General features: G+C 43.5%; 1 protein-coding gene across 6 annotated transcripts; it reads right to left on the bottom strand.

The window, feature by feature from the left end:
* Positions 1-1,898: 1,898 nt before the first annotated feature.
* Positions 1,899-18,965, bottom strand: LOC121270508 (gastrula zinc finger protein XlCGF8.2DB-like). Of its 6 annotated transcripts, XM_041175849.1 has the most exons (4): positions 18,856-18,942; positions 17,974-18,019; positions 14,519-14,764; positions 1,899-5,329 (listed from the first exon to the last, which is right to left on the bottom strand). In XM_041175849.1, the coding sequence occupies exon 4, from the start codon at positions 5,018-5,020 to the stop codon at positions 3,983-3,985; it is 1,038 nt and encodes a 345-aa protein (XP_041031783.1). In that variant the 5' UTR covers positions 5,021-5,329; positions 14,519-14,764; positions 17,974-18,019; positions 18,856-18,942; the 3' UTR covers positions 1,899-3,982. The 6 variants fall into 6 exon arrangements, 5 of the variants coding, with proteins under 5 accessions (XP_041031783.1, XP_041031786.1, XP_041031782.1 ...); XM_041175852.1 differs by lacking the exon at positions 14,519-14,764 and having other exon boundaries at positions 1,899-4,910; positions 16,711-18,019; positions 18,856-18,965; XM_041175848.1 differs by lacking the exon at positions 17,974-18,019 and having other exon boundaries at positions 18,856-18,955.
* Between the last annotated feature and the right edge of the window lie 921 nt (positions 18,966-19,886).

The raw sequence follows: 19,886 nt of genomic DNA on the forward strand, positions 1-19,886 counted from the left end.
CAAAGGGTAATGGATAATGATGGATGCCCTTGCATGTGGAAAGTTGTCTCCAGTGGTGATCCACGGGGCTCGGAGTTGGGACCCTTGCTGTTTGTGTTATATATTAATGATTTGGACGTGAACGATTGGGAAATTTGCAGATGACACAAAGATTGGCCAAGTAGTGGATAGTGTAGAGGATAGCCATAATCTCCAAAATGATATAGATGAGTTGGTGGAGTGGACAGTAAAGTGGCAGATGGATTTTAACATAGAGAAGTGCAAGGTCATACATTTAGGGAGGTCAAACAGTTACAGGGATTACACAATAAATGGGAATATACTAAGAGGGGTAGATGAAGTGAGAGATCTTGGCGTACAAGTACACAAGTCCCTGAAGGCAGCAGTTCAAGTATACAAGGTTGTAAAGAAGGCATATGGAATGCTCTCCTTCATTGGCAGAGGTATAGAATATAAAAGGATATAATGTTGGAATTATATAAAACACTGGTGAGGCCACAACTGGTGTATTGTGTGCAGTTCTGGTCACATTACAGGAAGGACGTAATAGCTCTGGAGAGAGTGCAGAGGAGGTTTACAAGAATGTTGCCAGGGTTAGAAATGTGTAGCTACAAGGAGATATTGGATAGGTTGGGATTATTTTCCTTAGAACAAAAAAGGCTGAGAGGTGACTTGATTGAAGTGTACAAAATTATGAGGAGAATAGATAGAGAGGACAGGATAAAATTGTTTCCCTTGGTGGATAATTCTAGAACCAGGGGACATAGATTCAAGATAAGTGGCAGAAGGTGTAGTAAGAACTTTTTTATGGAGAGGGTAGTGGGTGTCTGGAATTCGCTGCCTAAATTGGTGGTAGAGGCAGAAACTCTAAACTCTTTTAAAAAGTACCTGGATCTGCATCTTAAGTACTATAAACTGCAGGGCAATGGGCCGGGTTCAAGAAGGTGGGATTAGAAAGGGCACCTGTGTGTCCTCGGGCTGGCATGGACAAGATGGGCTGAATGGCCTCCTTCTGTGCTGTAACTTTTCTACGGAGCAGCGTGTCGGGGGATGGGGGCAGTGGGTCGGGGATGGGGGCAGTGGGTCGAGAGGTGGGGAAGCAAGGTGGGGGAAGTATTGGGAGATGTGCTCAGTGCGTTTGGAGATGGGACCTGTATACTGTACACATTGCTCATCTTCATAATTTACAACACTATTCCTGATGTTCATGTTTGCCTCACTTTCTTTCCCATTAATTCCATTGCTGATCTATCAGTAATGGACTTGCTGCCATCTCGAACAAAACTTTTCACCACTAAGGCTCTGCTGGTATTTAATAGTCTTCATGACCTCATTGCACTGGGACTAGATAACATCATAAGAGTCCATTGTTTCTTAATGATCCACATCAATAACAAGAGGAAATATTAATAAACCTGAGCACATTATCTATGCTGACACTCCAAGGTGACATTGAGGGACTGCTGCACTGTCAGAGACAGCACCCTTCAGATGGAACTTGTGGAGGCTCTGGTCACAATCTTCCAATCCTCCATATATAGTAGTGGTGTCAAAGGACTGACAGATTGTAAATGTTACACCCCTGTTCAAAAACACAGCAATTACAGGACAATCAGCTTCACATCAGTGGTGGGGAAAGGTTGGAGACAATAAGCACTTGGAAAAGTATAGATTATCATTTCCTGCATTTTCAGTTTTTAATATCGATAACTTCCCTGGATCCCAAGGTGAAGAGAGGTTCTCTGGGAGGTGTGAGGAGCTGGGACTTGTCCATGAGAGTAACCAGAGGTATGAGAACTGAAAGAATCTAGAGTTAGAGAGAAGAAAAGATACAAAAATGGAACAGTTGGTAACAGGATATCCTCTTATCCTGGAGAAATCAATGACTCAACATACTGTGCGCTTGAAACAAAGCTGATTTATTTAAGAGATATTAAGATATTAAACTCCAGACCAGTTACAGGGATTATTAACATCAGTAGAAATAAAACAACTGTCAGAATGAGAGTGGTTCAGTTCCTGATGTGATTAACAGTGACAGTAACAGCAGAATCGAACACATTAAGGGGAACAGAGGGTAAATTTACATTATTTCCACTGGTTATGCAGTCTAGGAATACGTGTTATAGTCTAAAACTTGGAACCGGACCTTTCAGGAGTGTAATTACATAGAACACGGGACACAGAAACAGGCCATTCAGCCCAACCCCAATCCATGCTGGTGTTAATGCTCCACTAGAGCCTCCTCTGAATTTCCTCACATAAATCTATCATAACAATTTATTCCCTTCTCCCTCTTGTGCTTGTCTAGCTTCCCCGTAAATAATATTACATGTGATTCCATGATTGGACAACACTTGCTAAACAATCCTGACTGTGCTAAGAATTACATGAAAAACCAAATTAAGATTGTGGCTCACTTACACATGCTAGAAGCTACAGAAAGTCACACACACAGCCCCATCCTTTGCAAAAAAAATCACATCCACGCATTGTGCCTTTTTCAACTAAACGACAGTCATACAATTCACTTTAATCACTCACAGTGGTAGCAAGTTCCACTTTCTCACCACTCATTGGGTTAAAAGATTTCTTCTGAATTCCCTATTGGATTTCTTGGTGACAATTTATATTGACGGCCTCTAGTTATGCTCTTCCCCACAAGAGGAAACCTTCGCTCTGTATCCACTCTAACAAAACCGTTCATCATTTTAAAGACCTTAGCTTTATTTTCTCAAGAGGAAAGAGACCAAATCTGTCAATCCTTTCCTGATATGTTTACCTGCCTGTTTCTGGTATCTTCATTATAAATCTGCTCTGGGCCCTATCCAGTCACTTGATATCTTTTACTATAATATGGCGACCAGAACTGCTGGTAAGATTTAGGTTCGGGAGTCACAAATTACCTAAAAAAGGGGGTTAAGCTCAGAAGTGATTTTAAAGTAAATTATTGAGAAGCCACAGGTTAAGTATGATCCTTAAGCTAAATAGACAGGAGAACACACGACCTGTGACAGATAAGAACAATTTATCAGTCCCAGAGGACAATGGATGGATGATACAGAGCCAGTGCTGGTCTCTGTAGCTGGTGGTGACAGTCTCCTCTGAACGGTTAACTGGTGTGAGCCAGAGTGTGGGTGTTGGGCTGAAGCCAGTGTGGATCACTTCAAAATCTCTATGCTTTCGAGAGCCTGTTTTAACCTTTACACAGACAGCTGGTTTACATATGGGTCATGAGATCCAATCATGTCAGGGTTAGAAATGTCTTGTTTCAGGGCCTGTGCTGGAGACATGTCCTTGGCAGAGATAACAGGCCTGTCCTGTGTTTGTCAGCCAGCAAGCTGCTATGGAAGCTTTCTTCATAAGAGAGAGAGAGGGTGAGCTTTTTTTCTGTCATATTACATAAATTTCTGAAGATTTTATAAGGTTATTAGAGAGAGATTTCGTATAGTCTGTTACTTGGATTGAACTTGTCTCCATTCCCATGCCCAGGGGATTTCTGTACCAGGTGGGAGGGGTAACATTTGGGAACTCTTGATTCTCCATCAATTCCCATTCCCCTTCTTTCTTGTGGATAATGGAGGTGTCACTGTGAGTAATGTGCAAGTCAGTAAGAATTGTCAGCAAGGATTAATCAGCACTTTCTAATTGGAGATGTTAATCAGGGAAATCTCTCAGACACTGAATGTGTACAGTTTGTCCCAAAGATCAATTTGGGATTGAAGTCAAAGTTCAGAATCTTGTTGTAAACTAATTTCTGATGAAAGTTCCTGAATTATGGGGGCAGATCAGTGACAGCGGTTCTTAAAGGGACACTGCAGCCCTGAGAACACAATCAGCTTTAGGTCCAGAATGTTAAACTCCAGCTCAGTTACAGGGATTATTAACATCAGCAGAAACAAACCCCAAATGTCAGAATGAACATGGTCCAGTCCTGGATGTGATCAACAGTAGCAATAACAGCAGAATTCATCCCCTGCAGTCACTTGTGAACTTGCTGGTGTGTCAGCAGAGTGGATAACTGAGCGAATCCCTTCCCGCACTTGGAGCAGGTGAACGGCCTCTCCCCAGTGTGAACACGCTGGTGTACTTTGAGGTGGAATGAAGACCTAAATCTCTTTCCGCAGGAAGTACAGCTGAATGGCCTCTCCTCAGTGTGAATTCGCTGGTGCTTCAGCAGGTTAGAGGACCCACTGAATCCTTTCCTACATACAGGACAGGTGAATGGTCTCTCTCCTGTGTGAAGTCGCTGGTGTGTTAGCAGGTGGGAGAGCTGAGTGAATCCTTTCCCACACTCGGAGCAGGTGAACGGTCTCTCCCCAGTGTGAACCCGCTGGTGACGTAGCAGGGTGGGTAACTGAGTGAATCCCTTCCCACACTCGGAGCAGATGAACGGTGTCTCCCCAGTGTGAACTCGCTGGTGTACAGTAAGGTTGGATGAAGACCTGAATCTCTTTCCACAGGAAGTACAGCTGAACGGCCTCTCCTCAGTGTGAATTCGCTGGTGCTTCAGCAGGTCAGAGGATCTAGTGAATCTTTTCGCACATACAGGGCAAGTGAACGGCCTCTCCCCAGTGTGAATTCGCTGGTGACTTAGCAGGTTGGATAACTGAGTGAATGCTTTCCCACACTCGGAGCAGAGGAATGGTTTCTCTCCAGTGTGAACTCGCTGGTGTCTCAGCAGGTTCGATGACTGAGTGAATCCCTTGCCACACTCAGAGCAGGTGAATGGCCTCGCCCCAATGTGAATTCGCTGGTGCTTTAGCACATCAGAAGACCTAGTAAATCCTTTCCCACATACAGGGCAGGTGAATGGCCTCTCTCCAGTGTGAACCCGCTGATGTGTCAGCAGCTGGTATGATTGAGTGAATCCCTTTCCACACTCGGAGCAGGTGAACGGTCTCTTCCCGCTGTGACTGCATTGATGATTTTCCAGCTGGGACGGGTAATTGAATCCTTTCCCACAGTCTTCACATTTCCACGGTTTCTCCATTGTGTGAGTGTCCTTGTGTCTGTCCATGTTGGATAATCAGTTGAAGCCTTGTCTTCACACAGAACACACGTACAGTTTCTCCCCGCTGTGAATGGTGTGATTTGTTTTTTCAGGCTGTGTAACTGGTTAATGCTCTTTCCTCAGTCAGAGCAGTGGAACACTCTCACATGATGCTTTTCCAGTCACACAGATGTTTGAAACCTTTTTCCACAGACAAACATTTCTCCTTCCACATTTAAAGACAAAAGTGTTCAGGTCCTGAATACAAAGACTCTGTCAGTTCTTGATTGGATATTTGGTTTCAGTATTTTTTCTGTAAAAGGGTCTTCAAATACACTGTAAAAGAAATTTACGAGAGTCATCACTCTAAATTCAGGTTAGAAATTCAGAAGACAATTCTAGTTTCTACAGAACATTTTTTTCTCTCTTGTTCCCCAAAGCTGCAAATGCCTGAATCTTGCACTCTCCCTCCTCCCTGTGCTGAAATCCAAATAAAGTGCTGGATTATTCTTTCTGTATCTTTTTAACAAATTTGTGCTAGAGATAATAATGTTATCTCCCACAGTCTACCCTCCGTAAGCTTGCAGACATCCCAAAGCCTGCTGTCCATTTCTTAATTCACGGCAACTCCCATTCCCCTATCACCCTTGTGCTCCCTGATGTGCATTGGTTCCTGGTCAATCAACATCTTGATTTTTAACTTTTAAATCATGATTGTTTTCAAATCTCTCCATGCCCTCATCCCTCACCATCTCAGCAATCTCCTCCAGCTCCACAACGCTCCGAAATATCTGTGCTGCTTTAATCCTGGCCTCTTCTATATTCCAAATGATAATTGCTCCATCATTGGTGACCATGCTTTCAGTTCCCTCAGCCCTAAGCTCTGGAATTCCCTCCCTATACCTCTCTATCTCTTTACATCACTTTCTTTTTTGAAGACATTCCATAAAACCTTCTTCTTTGCCCCAGCTTTTGGTCAACTTATCTCCTTATGTGTCTGGGTGTCACACTTTGCTTTATAATTTTCCTGTGAAGTTCACCAGGATGATTTATAATCATATAAATAGAAGCTGTTGTTTCTGACTGTAACCCTGATTATATTGATTCAACATCAAACTCTATGATTTATTTCCCCCCCCCGCCCCTTGCGGATTATTAATCCAGGTTTGCATCCTCCATAAATAACCTCTGCAGCTGCCAATGAATGAATCTTTTTCTCCCCTGGTCACTGGACCCTGAAGCCCCGCCCACCCTCTGTTACTTCAACAAGATGGCCGCACACAAAACAAAAAGCCCCCGGAGCTGTAAACGAGGGAGCTGCAGCTTCTTATTGGGGTTTTGGGGCCTCCAGCAGGTGTTTCTGAACCCTCCCACCCCCCTCTCCCAAGGTTTCTTTCTTTCCCAGAGATCAAAGTCCCCATTGATTTGAGCCCAGAATGTAACCTCTTATTTATTGTGCCTCTTCTCCCATTCGGACCAATAGGGCGAGGAGGCGGGGCTGGAGGACTGAGTCGCTAGGTCCTCCCACCAATCAAAGTGAATGAGGGGGCGGTTCTTAGCCAGCCTCTTCCTGATGGGCTCCTCTGGCATGGGTGCCTGCGCATGCGCCCTGCCGCACACTTCCTCCTATTATAAAGATGGCTGCCGTTAACCCGGGTCTCTGATCCGGAGACGACCCGCAGACGGGGTCCCGGGCGGAAAAAGCACGGGACCGGCGACTCGATATTCGGGGTTCAGGGCCAACGCTGGGTGCTTATGAAGCCTTTCTGCCCGCCCAGTGCGTCCATCGCTCCCTTTGCGACACCCAATGACCTTATCGGCTGCAGAGAGCAACAAACAAGCATCTGCACATCGCCATCACCCGCACTGCGCATGCCCCGAATATTGCGATGAACTGCGCATGCTCATAACCGCCGCCCCGACCTGCACATGCGCACTGATCAGGGAGATTCTCCACCGATAGGAATGTTGGGTGCAAGACCTCCAGGTTTTGCAGATGTTGTTCTTCATTGTTTACAACATTCAGGACAGACAGCAGGGATTATTAGGGGGAATAAACACAGTGTAGCGAGAAAGGAAATTCAGTGTCAGGTTTGGGGAGCTGGGACTTGTAACTGAAGCTTTGAGAACTGAAATAATCTGGAGGAAGGAATAAATGACAGCAAACTGAATTATCAGTAACAGGATAAAAGCACCGACTAGGCACTTTACAGCCTTTTGGACTGAATATTGAGTTCAACAATTTTCGATCATGAACTCTCTCCTCCATCCCCACACCCTTTCTTCCAATAATTTATATAGATTTTTCTTTTCCCACCTATTTCCATTATTTTTAAATGTATTTCCATCCATTTTATCTCTACCTTTTGGCCTATTTCGATCCCTCCACCCCCACTAGGGCTATCTGTACTTTGATCGTCCTGCTTTCTACCCGTAATGTCACCTATTAGCACATTCCTTAGATAATATCACCAGCTTCAACACCTCTTTGACCTTTTGTTGATGACATCTTTTGGCTATCTCCACCTACCACTGGTCCTCTATCCAGCTCTACTTGTCCCACCCCCCTCAACCAGCTTATATTTCACCTCTTTTCGATTTTTCCTTAGTTCTTTTGAAGAATCATACGGACTCGAAATGTTAACTGTGTTCCTCTCCACAGATGCTGTCAGACTTGCTGAGTTTTTCCAGGTATTTTTACTTTTGACCAGTCTCATCAACCAGTCTCCTCTTATCGGAGAGAAATCGAAATTTCATCTCAGCGTGTGTGAAACAAAATGATTTATGACATTATATCCAGTATTTTAATCTCTATCTAACTGGCTGGAGTTTATTAACATTAACAGCAACAAACTCCAAATGTCAGAATGAAGATGGTTCAGTCCAGATCATGATTAACAGCAGTAATAACAACTTGTATGTTACAGAGCACCTTTAACACAGTCAAACAACCCAAGGTGCCTTATGGGGGTATTATCAAAGAAACCTCAACACCAAGACACAAAAGGAGATATTAGGACAGGTGACCAAAGACTCAGTCGAGGCAGATTTTAAGGACCCTCTTAAAGGAAAGGAGCAAAGAGGGGAAGGCAAATTTTACAAAGCTGAGGGATGAGCTGGCGAGAGTGAACTGGATATATCTATTAGGAGGAAAAACTGTCAGATTAGTGGGAGGCATTCAAAAGGGAGATTCCATCAGCACAAGGCAAACAAAGAAAAAGGGTGGTACTGCCAAATCTATGGACCCCCGGTTGCCCAGAAGCATACAGGCCAAGATAAAGCAGAAAAAAAATGCTTATAGCAGTCACAAAAGAATTAATACTGTAGAAAGCCTAGAGGAGCATAGAAAGGACGTGGGTTAAGTAAAAATGGAAATTAGGAAAGCAAAGAGAGGATACGAAAAAATATTGGCAGGTAAAATCAAAGAAAATCCTAAGATGTTTTACCAGTTAATTAAGAGCAGGAGAATAACTAAAGAAAAGGAGGGCCTATCAGAGATGTACATGGTATGTTGGGGGTTGATGCAGAAGATTGGACAGGGTTCTCAATGTCTCTTCTACACTAAGGAGGGGAATGATGCAGACATTTTAGTTAAAGAGGAGGAGTGTGAAGCATTTGATATAATAAGTATAATGAGAGAGGAAATACTGGAGGGATTGGCATATTTGAATGTGGATAAACCACTAGGGCTAGATGGGTTGTATCCCAGGCTGTTGAAGGAAGCCAGGGAAGAAACAACGGATGCTCTGAGGATCATTTGCCAATTCTCACTAGATACAGGCGAGGTCCCTGAGAATTGGAGATCTGCAAATGCTGTACCATTATTTAAGAAGGGTGTGAGGGATGGGCCAGAAAATTAGAGGCCATTCAGTCTGACTTCAATGGTGGGCAAATTATTGGAAACAATTCTGAGAGACAGGATAAACTGAATTGATCAGGGATAGTCAGCATGGTTTTGTTAAGGGAAGATTGTGCGTTATTAAATTAACAGGATTTTTTGAGGAAGCAACAAGGAAGGTAGTGCAGTGGATGTTGCATGGATTTCAGTTAAGACATTTGACAAGGTCCCACATGGCAGACTAGTCCGGAAAGTGAGATCTCATGTGTTGTGGTATCTTTGATAAATGGACAATAGGAGGTTCAGGTACAAGTTACAATCATCTATTCGAGCAATTGCAAGGAGAGAACCACCTCAAAGCAGCTTGAGATAGCACTCTACCAAATTACAAGTATACAGCTTAGTTATACATCACTGACAAGAACATTGTTCAGCCTTCCCCCAGATAGAGCCTTCTCCTCCTATCTAAGCTGGGACCATACTAATCTTCCCTCTAGGGTGTATCGCCCATGTCCCTATGCCATCGCTATTTGCCCAAGTGGGTACATCATTATCGTTTGGGCCACAAATGTTCCATCTGGAATTCTTAGGGTGGGAATGAGCAATCATCAATGCATACATTGTCAAGCATGCTGCATAAAATAACTCTGTTTCACGGAGTTATGCTTAAAACACAGTAGTTAGATTTGGAAACTTAACATAAGAGCTAACTTTCCCGAACAGCCTGTGCATGTCATATCCCTGACACTTCTGTGCCCAATCTGAAGCAAATCCTTGCGACAATTCAAAATCACTTGTTCTTCTACAGTTACATTTGGCATTCCTCATTGCGTGTCGCATTCAGCACTGTCCGTGCTGTACTAAAGTCCCTCCTGCGGTGCGAGACGAGCCATGATAACCCCTGACCTTGTTGCCAGTATCGTCATGTCCACGAGCATTGACATTGCAATTACCATTCTGTGAACTTACACAGAATAACCATCCCAGTCATCACCGGTCAGTTATTGAGATTGGTTCTGTGGATAGAATCAGTTAATAAAATGCTTCCGTTGTGACCAGTGCTTCCAGTGCACCTTTCCCCTAAAGTCCACACACACACATGTATCACTCGTCATGATTACCTCATACGGTCCCACCCACTTGGATGCAAACCTCATTCGTTCTGGGTTTATTTTAACCATCACTTGGGGGATCTGTTGTTGCCTTTCGGATTTATTTGTTTCCATGTTCTTAATCATCTGTCAGCTTCCTTCCTTAACTCATGCACTTGCTTACTCATTTCCCTCACATAGCCTTGCTTCGGTGGTCCTACATCTCCTCCTCATGCAACTGCATTGCTCTCCTTGTCATTCGTTCAAATGGGGTGAACCCGGCGGTCCTGCTTGGGGTAGCCCTGAGGCGCTTCAGAATATTGGGCAAGATTGTGGCCCTATCTCTTGAATTGCTTTTGCTCTTGATGTTTTTTTTTTAAAGTTTGGTTCATCCTTTCCACCATCCCCAAGCTCTGTGGTTGGTAGGGAATGTGGAATTTCAGTTTGATCCCCATAAATTTACACATTTCTTAATGACTCTTCCTGCAAAATGAGTTACCTGATCTGAATCTATCTGGGTAGGCACCCCCCACTCCTTCCAGTCTACTACCTCCTGCTGCTGTCCCACATTGGACCTCAATTCCTTAAGCTGTCTACACAACTCTACAATGCACTTTCTTATCCTACTTTTCAATGGCTCAGTATCTTCACATCCAGTGGTGGTTCTCTCTGGAAGCTTCTTAACTTTGCCTGTCATCAGGGTGTTAATCCTATGGTCATACGTTTTGTAGCTTGCAGGCGCATTAATATAATCAGTAATACATCTATTTAGCCTTTTTCCAGCTTTCCCTTTACCTGTATCCACTTGTGGTAAATTGTTGTTAAGTATTATTTCTCCTTACTCTTCAATTGCCTCAACCACAGATTCCACACAGTTTTACCTCTAAGTTTTTTTTCCTAAACATGATCATCCTAAGATTCTCTTGAGGTCAGTTTCTCTATTGTCTTGATCATTTAAGATGTTTCCTTACTCCTTAGGCCATATTAACTATTCCACGTCAACGGGGATCTCTGTCTCTATATCTTTGCTTATCTCCCCCTGTGTGGTTCCAATATCTCAGTTGATGGCCAAATTATCGAATTCAGTTCCCTTAAAACAGTTTGTATATTGTGTCCTCTTTCCTTAACTCTTTCTCCTACTCTTAATCCTTTCCTCATACCATTTTACACATGCAATAGCTACCATCTTATCTTGTTCGGGTTGTCTGGGGAGACTTTACAGTCCAATAAAGTATTCTTATAACAGTTTTAAGACAGAAATCAGGCATTGACATGTTTTGCTTCCTTATCTTCTTTTCAAACAACATTTTATTGTCTCAAAAGTCACCCACTAAATTGTGCCTGACCCTTTTTTTAAAAATTATCCCGGATTCATTAACTCAGCCAAAAATTGGATTTCTGCCAAACTTCGTCATGGTCTTCAGCTTAACTGTATATTTTAGGAACTGACTGACAATTACAAAAGCTTGCAGCATTTGAATTAGTGTCAATTGTTGTCAAACCTTTTAAAATAAAAATTCCCTTTTGAGAACTTTATTGGAAACCGCAATTCTTTGTAAGAACTGTAATTTACACTATCAAAATTAAAACTACCTCTTTCTCATGTGTATTGATTTGTATCCAGATTAAAAGTCCCATATGCTTATCGACACATTCTTTATCTTGGATAACATCCTAGTTATTCAAAAGTCACCTTCTAAACTGCACTTTACATCTCAAGATTGTCCCAAATTCAAATAACAGTGCTGTTGGGATGTACATTTCCTTTCATATTTAATTCATCTCTTCAAAAGAAACCTTTTACCCATTGGATAAATCCTTACTATATTCTCCCTAAAACATGGGATCCAGGGGAAGGCGGCAGGTTGGATCCAAAATTGGCTCTGTGACTGGAAACAAAGGGGAATTGTCATTGGATGTTTTTGCGAATGGAAAACAATTTCCAGTGATGTTCCACAGGGCTCAGTGTTGGGGCCCTTGCTGTTTTGCAAATTTCCCAATCACGCCTCCCACATTTAAGTCTAATTCATTGATATATACAACAAATTTGCAGATGATACAAAAGTTAGTAGTGTAGTTGATAGTGAAGAGGATAGCTGTCGACTCACGAATGATATAAGTGAGTGGGCAGAGAAGTGGCAAACAGTGTTCAATTTGCAAATTGGGAGGTAATGCAATGCATTTGGGGAGGGCAAACAAAGCAAGGGAATACTCAATAAATGAGGAGTTACTGAGAGGGATTGAGGACGTGAGGGACCTTGGAGTGCCTGTCCACAGGTCCTTCAATGTGACAGGACAAGGTAGTCAAGAAAGCATATGGAATGCTTTTATTGGGCGAGGTATTGAATACAAAAGCAGGGATGTAATGATCGAACTGTATAAAACGTTGGCTAGGCCACAGCTAGAATTTTGTGTCCGGTTCTGGTCAACACATTGCAAAGAGTACAGAGGCGATTTACAAGAATGTTGCCAGAACTTGAAAATTGCAGCTAGGAGAAGAGATTGGACAGGCTATGGTTGTTTTCCTTAGTACAGAGGAGGCTAAGGGATGACTAATTGAGGTGTACAAAATTATGAGGGGCCTAGATAGGGTAGACAGGAAAGACTTGTTTGCCCTTAGCTGATGGGTCAATCACCAGAAGGCATAGATTTAACGTGATTGTAGAAGATATTAGAGGGAGCATGAGGAAAAACCTTTTCACCCAGAGGGTGGTGGGCGTCTGGAATTCGCTGCCTAATTTGGTGGTTGAGGCTGAAATGCTCAACTCATTTAAAAGGTATCTGGATCTGCATCTGAAGTGCTGTAACCTGCAAGGCTATGGACCAGGTGTTGGAAAGTGGGATTAAAATGAGCAACTAGTTTATTTTTTCTCTTGTTTTGGCCGGCACACACACGATGGGCTGAATAGCCTCTTTCTGCCCCATAACCTTTCTATGGTCCAAGGTGGAGATGGTTAGGGAGGGAATCCAGAGCTTAGAACCGAGGCAACTGATTGCATATCCGGCACTGGTGAATGGGACTAACTGCAAGTTAGGATACAGGCACGAGTGTTCTTGAGTTACAGCGGGTGGAATATGAGAGGAAGCATAGGAAAGCTTTGGAATAGTTGAGTCTCAAGGAAGATAAAGCAGGAATAAGGGTCTCAGCAGCAAAAAGGTTGAAGTAGAAGAGATGGGAAGATGTCACAGAGGTGGAAGTAGGCAGCCTTGGTGATGGAGCAGATGTGGGTCAGAAACTCAGCTCAGGGTGAAATCAACACTGAGGTGATGACGAGTTTGATTCAGGTTCAGACAGTGGCTGGTAACCCCACTCCCCACCACTACCCTTGTTATGAAAGTACAATTTTCATATCATCCTGGTTTATTGTAAAGTAGGTTTATGGATGTGAGTATGGATGCCTGTGTGATTTAATTGCATTTGGAAGTAAGCTTGAAATTATCAAAAGAAGTTATGTGTAGAAATGTACTTGAAATGCTAATGAGTAAATATGGATGGGGTATTAGCATGTAAGGTGTGAAGGGAATTTCCATTTTAGATAAGTGAAGGGGTTGTTTGGATTTCAAAAGGATTTTAGGATGTTTACAACTAGCCAGATGAGCAAGGCAGAGTAGTGTGTTTATTTTTCCCAAAGGTTATTGACAACATGAAAGATTTTCATATCAAGGGAAAGATAAAGTTCCAACGACATATGGAACACTGGAATTTACATAATAAAGAGAGGGAGAAACATATATCAAGAAGGAAAGGCTATGTTGTGGGGGGGGGGGGGGTGGTATGTAAGATCTAACAGGTGTTTGTCAGCCTTCGGAAAGCCTCCACCCATTTATGCATAGGTCTGCTGGATCCAGTAGCTTAAGTTGGAGGCAAGATTTTGGAATTGCACTGTCAAGTGGGTGTTGTGGTAACTTGCTGGCTTTTTAAAATTTAAAATCTATTTTGGACTGTTGCCTTAAAGGGGGTGTGTAATTGGGAGTCAGGTTAATTAGGAATTTTAGGAGTGTTATAATAGTAATTGTAGTCTTATGTATGTGCTTTAAATCTTTTTTATTAATAAATATTTTAATTTTTGAAATCACTAAAGGTCTTAGTGGACTCATTGCTTCTGAATTCAGTGCACACATCTTATAATAAATACAAATTGTAAAACCGTTGTGACATTGTGGCCAGGTATCCCTTGTGCATTTGGTCCACACATCATCTGCCACGTCATAACACCCCCAACTGGCACCCCTGAGGCTAATATTTAGAACTGTCCATGAACATTTCACTACACAATCATGTGGCTCTTGTCCACTTATATGTGTGTAAATGGCATTCGCCTGTTGATGAGAGCACTCACATTCCTCTGCGATTACATATAACTTCTGCACTTACACCATCTCACAGTTCAAAACTCATACAAGCCAGTTCAAAGCACAGCATCACCCCCAAAGATTCTACCCTACAGATCAACACACAGATAAAGAAAGTACACAACTACAGATTATGTTAATACACAAAGAAAGAACACAACTCTTACAGACTATATTAATACACAAACAAAGAACACAACTACAGATTATATTAATACACAGACAAAAGAACAGAATTCTTACAGACTGTATCCAAAGACTGGATGATTGAATGAATCTCTTCCCAAATCCGGAGTTTTACGGATTCTCCTCGTGGTGAACTCACTGGTGTTTTTTTCAGGAAACTGGATGATTCAGTGAATCCCTTCCCGTACATGGTGCAGGTGAATGGCCTTCCCCTAAAGTGACTGTGCCAATGAGTTTCCAGCTGGGATGGAGGACTGAATCCCTTTCCATAGTCGCCATGTTTCCATGGTTTCTCTGTTACGACTGGGAAAGAAGTGCAAAGTCAATTCTAGCCCCACTACTCCACAGGCCGTAGCATAAGTATAAATGTTTAATCCACTCACCAAAATGGCCAATTGTTTACCTTCACTATTGCTAGACCCGGCATAAAAGAGACTTTAACCAGCTTCTTTCAATAAAGAAGAATGATTGATTTATTATGAAACAAAGCTTCTTTTCAAAACGAATTGCAAAACTGGTTAACATACAGTTTGTGATCTGGAAGTGTAACAATTTACCCCTTTTGAAAATCCCAACACACATACAGCCATACACAAATACAAATCAAAGGATGGGACAAATAAGGTCTCTGCTGAGATTGGTATAAGGGAACACATCAAAAATGATAATATTCAAAAAGGTCTGTTAATCTGACAAGTGTTCTGGTCACAGCAGTTCTGCAAGTCCTTTCAGATGGATCTTTGGTGAAATACTGTCTTTGATATGTCTCGCTTTTCACAACTTCACAGGCTTTCAAAATACAGCGGAGGTATTCTGAGATGATGATTTTCTGGCTGAAGCTTAACTCACTCTGGACTGCAGGCAATACGGGGTGGGGGGAGAGAGAGAGAGAGAGAGAGTGAGCGAGAGAGAAACAGCCTTCCTTCACCATCTGCTTCAAAGACACAACACTGAGTGCAAAATAAAATATCCAGAGAGAACCTCTCCCAGGCCAGTTATTTTCAACCAATCAGCAGTGTAGATGCAGGAAGGATGTTCCCGATGGTGGGGGAGTCCAGAACTAGTGGTCACAGTCTGAGGATATGAGGTAGACCATTTAGGACTGAGATGAGGAGAAATTTCTTCACCCAGAGAGTGATGAGCCTGTGGAATTCGTTACCACATAAAGTAGTTGAGGCCAAAACATTGTTTGCTTTCAAGGAGTTAGATATAGCTCTTGGGGCGAAAGGGATCAAAGGGTATGGGGAGAAAGCGGGAGCAGGCTATTGAGTTGGATGATCAGCCATGATCATAATGAATGGCAGAGCAGGCTCGAAGGGCCGAATGGCCTATTCCTGCTCCTAGTTTCTAGAAGGCCCAGCTTTAACTCAAATAAACAAAATAACTCTTCTCTCACCATATGTCCTGCTGGTCATCCAGCTGAGGACATGTGATTTCTTGTAAAAAAAACACCATGGTCACAGATCAAACTGAACATTCCCCTGTTGTACCTCTCCAGGTTGGGTGGTCAGTTGAAGCCTTACAAAGCATTACACAGGTTATATGACACAGAGACAGGCCATTTGGCCTGACTAGTCCATCCTGGTGTTTATCTTCCACTCAAGCCGTTCCACTTCTACATTTATTACTGTAACCCGGTATTTCTTTCTCCCGCATATGCTTATCTAACCTTCTTCAGTTGGGATTTTATTATTTTTCCTACCACCGATGTTAAGTTTACCAAATGTTGCTGCTGCTGTGTCAGAAATGATTGAACTCAGTGACTTCCAAGCTTCATCAATATCAATGTTGACCGATGAAGCTTTTATTGATGTGTCTGTTAAATATTTCACTGTTTCGTTTAAGGTACCTTGTTCATTTAATTTCATAATGGAGGTGAAGAATGCGTAAGTCAGTAAGAATTGTCAGCAAGGATTAATCAGCACTGGAGATGTTAATCAGTGGAACCTCTCAGACACCGAATTGTAGAGTTCGTACAAAAGGTCAATTTAAAATTGAAGTTAAAGTTCCTAATATTTGTTATAAGTTAGTTCCTATTGAGAGTTCTTGAATGAAGGGGAAAGATCACAGATGGCGCTTTTAAAAAGGGACACTGCAGTCCTGAAAATCAGTGATGGGTCCAGAATAATAAATTCCAGATAGTTTATAGGATTATTAAAATGAGCAGAAACAAACAAATTATAGTCGGGCCATCAGTCCTAGACGTGACTAACAGCAGCAATAACAGCAGAATCCAACCCCGCAGTCACTTATGGATTTGCTGGTGAGACTGCAGGTTGGAGGACTTTGTGAATCCTTTTCCACACACGGAGCAGGTGAACGGTCTCTTCTCAGTGTGAATTCGCTGGTGCGCAGCAAGCTTGGAAGAATGTCTGAACCTCTTTCCACAGGTAGGACAGCTGAATGGATTCTCTTCAGTGTGAATTTGCTGGTGTGATTGGAGGCCGGATAACCGGGCAAACCCCTTCCCACACACGGAGCAGATGAACGGTCTCTCCCCAGTGTGAAGCCGCTGGTGTCTCACCAGATCAAATGACTGAGCAAATCCCTTCCCACACACAGAGCAGGTGAACGGTCTCTCTCCAGTGTGAGTGCGCTGGTGTACAGTGAGGGTAGAAGAATGTCTGAACCTCTTTCCACAGGAAGTGCAGCTGAATGCCTTTTCCTCAGTATGAATTCGCTGGTGTGTCCAAAGATCAGATGACTGAGTGAATCTCTTCCCACACATGGAGCAGGTGAACGGTCGCTCCCCAGTGTGAACTCGCTGGTGTGTAGTGAGGGTGGAAGAATGCTTGAACCTCTTCTCACAGTAAGTGCAGCTGAAGGGCCTCTCCTCAGTGTGAATTCTCTGGTGTAACATCAGGGAGGTTTTCTGAGTGAATCCCTTCCCACACACGGAACAAGTGAACGGCCTCTCCCCAGTGTGATTGCGTTGGTGGCTCTCTAAAAGGGATGAATAATTGAATCCTTTACCACAGTCCTTACATTTCCACGGCCTCTCTCCAGTGTGATTGCGTCGATGGATTTCCAGCAGGGATGGGTAATTGAATCCTTTACCACATTCCTCACATTTCCAAGGCTTCTCCCCAGTGTGAATGCGACGATGAATTTCTAGTTGGGATGGGTAACTGAATCCCTTCCCACAGTCCTCACATTTCCACGGTTTTTCCATGGTGCAGGTGTCCCTGAGTCTCTCCAGGTTTGATGATCAGTTGAATCCCCGTCCACAAACAGAATGTGTGTACAGTTTACATCTGCTGTGAATGGTGAGATGCTTTTCCAGGCTGTGTAACTGGTTAAAGCTCTTTCCACAGTCAGTTCCCTGGAACACTCTCACTCACTCACTTGTGCGCATGTGTGTGTGCGTTGTGTGTGTTTGTGTCTCTCACTGCTTTTCCAGTCACACTGATTTTTCAAATCTTTTCCCACATATTGAGCAGCCAAACAGTTTTCTTTCCACATGCAAAGGCCAATGACATTCAGTTCCTAAATAATCAAGTGACTCAACTAACATGTTTGTTTTGAGCTTCACATCAGCAAATCCTTGCCTTCTAATACCTGTCAAAAGAGTTCACAAAATGAATCACTGTGAGTACAGGATATAAATTCTGAACAGGCAATTCTAGTTTCTATTGAACATTTCTCCTTCTCTTGTTCACCCAAAGCTTTAAATCCTCGTTCCACATACTCTCCCTTCTCCCTGTCCTGAAATCCTAACCCATTGCAACATCTCCACCATCTCTTTCCTCCGCTCCCACTTTTCCGCTTCCCTCTACCTTGGCTAGGTTCAGTTCTCAAGGTTAATGTGAATAAAAACAATGAATCAAACATTTTCTCTCCTGGTCATTGGGATCCTTAAGTCCCGCCCACTCTCTCTTGCATCACGATGATGACTGCCCTGCTCACCAGGATGTCTGCGGTTAACGTGGGCCCTGTAGAATCCTGAGCTGCAAACCAGAGAGCTGCCAATTCGGGATCATGGTTTGCCGCCCCCACAAATCCTCCCCCTCCCCAAATCTATCACCGCGCATGCACCAGCTCACAATACCCGTTGTGATTGACGTCAGCTCCGGACCAATAGGATGAGGGGGCGGGCTTGGAGGACCAAACGGCGGCTGCTTGTCCACCACCAATCAGAATGAATGGGGGGGCGGGGCTGATCCGGGGTCGTTCTCACAAAACACGCATGCGCACTTCCTTATATTAAATCCTATAAAGATGGCGGCCGTTAACTGAGGCCTGATTCCGTAAAAGGCCCGAGATCCTGTCGCCGGTTCAAACGCCGTATCAGTAGTTTCTTACACGAGGTTTGACGCCAACACAGGCGGTTTTCAAAATCTCTAATCCGCCCGCCGCTCCATCCCTTCCTCCCCACACACCCGCCGGTTACTCACCCGCTGCGACATTCGACAAAGTCGCCTGAGTCCAGGACCAATATCGACATTACGCATGCTCCAGCTCACCATGCCCTGGTGATTGACGGCAAGTCCGGGCCAATAGGAAAAGAGAACGGATCGTTCGGGAGAGGCTGGTCCTCCAACCAATCGGAGTGACTGACGGGCGAGCGGGAGGACCGAACGGGAGCGGCTGGCCCTTCAACCAATCGGAGTGAATGAGGGGCGGGGCTGGACCCGGAACACTCACCGCCGCCTTGGAGAGGGTTCAGGTCCTGTTCACGAGGCTGGGGTTCCGGGTTCCCAACCCTCCCGAATTGATCTGGAGCCTCCAAGAATTAATCAGTCTCCAGGACATTGCTGTTTGCAGCCCTGGAGAAAAATCACATTGAAATAGATTGTTTTATTGTCATCATCTCACCCTATGAGAGGCAGAGACGGGGACTTAGCTTTTGGGGGAAATAACGTTCCATAGAAACTAGAATTGTCTGTTCTGAACTTCTATCCTGTATTAGAGTGAGGATTATTTTCTTTTTCAGGATATTAGATTTACAAGACTTACAGACAGGAGAATCAAATCAAACATCACAACAGGATCTGACAGAGTCACTAGAATCACCAGGACCTGAAAAGCATCGTCCTTTGTGCAAAAAGAAATATATACAGACTCGAAACATCAACTCTCCACAGATGCTGTCAGACCTGCTGAGTTTTTCCAGGTATTTTTGTTTTTGTTATAGAAATATTTGACTTCTGTCTGCGGGAAAGAATTTAAACATCCGTGTGATTTGAAAAGCACCAGGATACACACACTCAACTGGAAACTGGTGAGAGGTCATTCACCTGCTGCTTCTGCTGGAAAAGACTGACTCAGCGACAAGCATGCTGACACGCCAGCGAGCTCGCAATAGCGAAAGGCCATTGAACTGCTCCGTGTGCGGGGAGAGGTTCAGTGAGTCAGTGCATCTCACTGAGCACCAGAGAGTTCACACCAAGGATGAGCTGTTAAGCTGCTCCCAGTCTGGGAAGAG

Source organism: Carcharodon carcharias, chromosome 27 (genome assembly GCF_017639515.1).
Source record: "Carcharodon carcharias isolate sCarCar2 chromosome 27, sCarCar2.pri, whole genome shotgun sequence".
In the NCBI taxonomy this organism is placed as follows: Eukaryota; Metazoa; Chordata; class Chondrichthyes; order Lamniformes; family Lamnidae; genus Carcharodon; species Carcharodon carcharias.